This window comes from Balaenoptera acutorostrata, chromosome 1, assembly GCF_949987535.1.
Source record: "Balaenoptera acutorostrata chromosome 1, mBalAcu1.1, whole genome shotgun sequence".
In the NCBI taxonomy this organism is placed as follows: Eukaryota; Metazoa; Chordata; class Mammalia; order Artiodactyla; family Balaenopteridae; genus Balaenoptera; species Balaenoptera acutorostrata.
In genome coordinates this window covers 187,077,369-187,080,188 of record NC_080064.1, presented here as the reverse complement: position 1 = coordinate 187,080,188, position 2,820 = coordinate 187,077,369, and the positions used below count along the sequence as shown (strand labels likewise).

At 36.0% G+C, this 2,820-nt stretch overlaps 1 protein-coding gene across 1 annotated transcript; it reads left to right on the top strand.

The window, feature by feature from the left end:
• The first annotated feature begins 1,502 nt into the window (after positions 1-1,502).
• Positions 1,503-2,109, top strand: LOC103017783 (cyclin-dependent kinase 2-associated protein 2-like). The gene has a single exon (XM_057526940.1). It carries the CDS (start codon positions 1,503-1,505, stop codon positions 2,043-2,045), a length of 543 nt encoding a protein of 180 aa, XP_057382923.1. The 3' UTR covers positions 2,046-2,109.
• Positions 2,110-2,820: the final 711 nt, after the last annotated feature.

Genomic DNA, 2,820 nt, shown 5'->3' with positions numbered 1-2,820 from the left:
GTTCCCAGAAATACAATATCAATGCATTTCTCACACTCAGTGAAATATATACAAAAACTTTTAAAATAGTGGCTGTTATTTTATAAATGAAAAATTGAAATTCATTAAAAGCATAAATGTTAAAGAAACTATATCTTTATAGAGCTGGGAGCTAACTTAATAATTTAATGTGATCAATGAATTTTGTTGATGTGGTGATTGGGTTCAAAACCAGTTAATTGAAATGAGTAATTATACATTACTGAGGAAACAGAAACATATCTGAAATCTAGGTTTTCTGATAAAATCTAAGTTCCAGTATTTCCTTGATACACGTATTTTATAGCATTTCAAATGCCAAGTTATATCTTGTAGATATCTCAGAATGAGAAATGAAGTAACTGATATTCCTAGACCACTGCCAGGTGAAACTGTAATTTCACAGCTAAAATTGATTTCTTATATCTATCCTAGCTGACAACTTGAATGAACATCTTTATTAGGATGAGAAAACAATGGAATTATTTTTCCAAAGTGACTAATACTTGGGATTAGGCTGCACTTGAAAGGCTAATAAACCCTGTGAGATAACTTTTATAGCTCTATTTAATGGACCTCTTCAGTTAACAAGATGTTTGAATATGTGCAATATGCATAAGATAAAAAGTAATATAACTTTTTTTAAAGTAATAGCTTATTGTAGACACTATAATAATATGATGAAAGTCCAAAACTAGCTTTGTATAGACCTCAAACATTTTTATCTATCTCGACTTGTAAACCTTGCCATACACATACTCAATGTGCATGCATTACTTAAAAAATAGTTTGATATTGTTTTCAGTTAAAAATTAATCCAGCTTCTCTATATAAAATCATGTCATCTTTAAATAGAGACAATTTTACTTCTTCCTTTCCAATTCTGATACCTTTCTTCTTCTTCTCCTTTGTTAATCTTCTTCTTCTCCATCTTCTATCACCTTAAAGTAGCAATACCCTCAAGCTCATAAACATATGCACACGTGTGTGCACACACACTTACAAATGAGGGATTGTTCCCTTTTCTATTTTACAAATGTTGAATCATTCCATACAGAGCTTAGTTTTTCTCAATAAACAATGTAACACGAAAATTCTTACCATTTACTAGACAAAGATTTTCTCAATATTTTCAATAGGTTTAATTGATCTTTTTCTAAATCTTGTATATATCATCCTTGAATTATGGTAATGGTATATTTTACTTTCTCATATAGAGCTCCAGAACTAAAATTTCTTGGCTTTTTTATATGTGGACTTTTAATTTTAAATTATATTGAAATTTCCTTACAAGTATAGATGTTGAAAGCACCTTTAAATGTGTGTGCTGCAATGCTTAGTTTGTGAGTTTTCTAGTCAAATCTCCTTGGTCCACTTTTCTTTACATATTATCTTTCCTTAAAAATTCAGAGCGCGGCTGACTGGCCAGGCAACCAACCCGGGAGGAGTGGCCGGCCGGCGTCTGCCGCACCCAGGAGTTGGGGATGTCCTACAAACCCATCGCCCTCGCCCCCAGCAGCACCCCTGGGCCCAGCACCCCGGTCCCTACAGCCGGAAGTGTCCCATCGCCGTCGGGCTCGGTGCCAGGAGCCGCTGCCCCTTTCAGACCACTGTTTAACGACTTTGGACCGCCCTCCATGGGCTATGTGCAGGCAGTGAAACCACCTGGCGCCCAGGGCTCCCAGAGCACTTACACCGACCTGCTGTCGGTCATAGAGGAGATGGGCAAAGAGATCCGGCCCACCTATGCTGGCAGCAAGAGCGCCATGGAGCGCCTGAAGAGAGGCATCAACCATGCCCAGGCCCTAGGCAGAGAGTGCCTGGCAGAGACAGAGTGGAACGCCCGCATGCAACAGGACTCGACTCCGTCTCAGCATCTGGACCTTTCCTGGCCACTGCAGAGCACCTGCTTCTCCCTGGCCTTCACCCTGAGTTGCACTTCCCATCCTGGGCTTCCTGTCCTGTGTCCTTTGGTGGGTGCCCTCCAGGAACCAGTGGGCGGCTCTCACTCCAGTCGGCAGCACTAACTGGAAACCCCCAAAAGAGTTAGCAGCGAGGTCACTGTGAATCCCACCCACGACCTGCCAACAGTGTTGATCCAACTCGCGCTCTGGTAGAAATAATTTCTATACGTTGTAGAAGAATTCTTTATCTTTAACACATGTTTTAAAAAGCTTCCCAATCATTTTGATTTGCATTTGTTTATTTTTTGAATTTCTGCATAATGTTTAAAAATATGTATAAATTCAAATATGTCTATATTTTACTTTATCTTCTGAATTTTTTATTGTTCTTAGAGAGCCATTCTAAGTTCCTGAGAATATTTCCGAGTTTGATATGTAACACAAATTTTTTTAAAAATTCAATGAGAAAACTATGTTTCTTTAAAAAAAATTGTGGGTATCATAATTAGCTATGCACCTGGACTAAAACAAAATTTGACTTTTTCCTCACATTATATAAAAATACATTATTCAGATCAATAATATATTTCATTATAAGGAAAAATAGATTTTGGAAAAAAATATTAAAAGATGTGTGTAATATATACTGCATTTAATACCATAGCTTACTTTTTATATTTTTAAGTTTTTATATTTCTGTTTTTATATTTGTCAGAAGAAAAGTATAATTTGTTAATGCTAGCCAAAACTGTTAATAACTATGTAAATGTTTGTATTGTATATGTGGAGGAATAAATGAATGATGAATAAATAGATGAATATATGAGTGACTACAAATTTAATGTTTTAAATAAAGTTAAATATTTGAAGGCTTATACAATTTTTTACCCTCTGAATT

Excerpts from the sequence above, each read along its gene's own strand:
- LOC103017783 (XM_057526940.1), top strand. The coding sequence starts at position 1,503 with ATGTCCTACAAACCCATCGCCCTCGCCCCCAGCAGCACCCCTGGGCCC.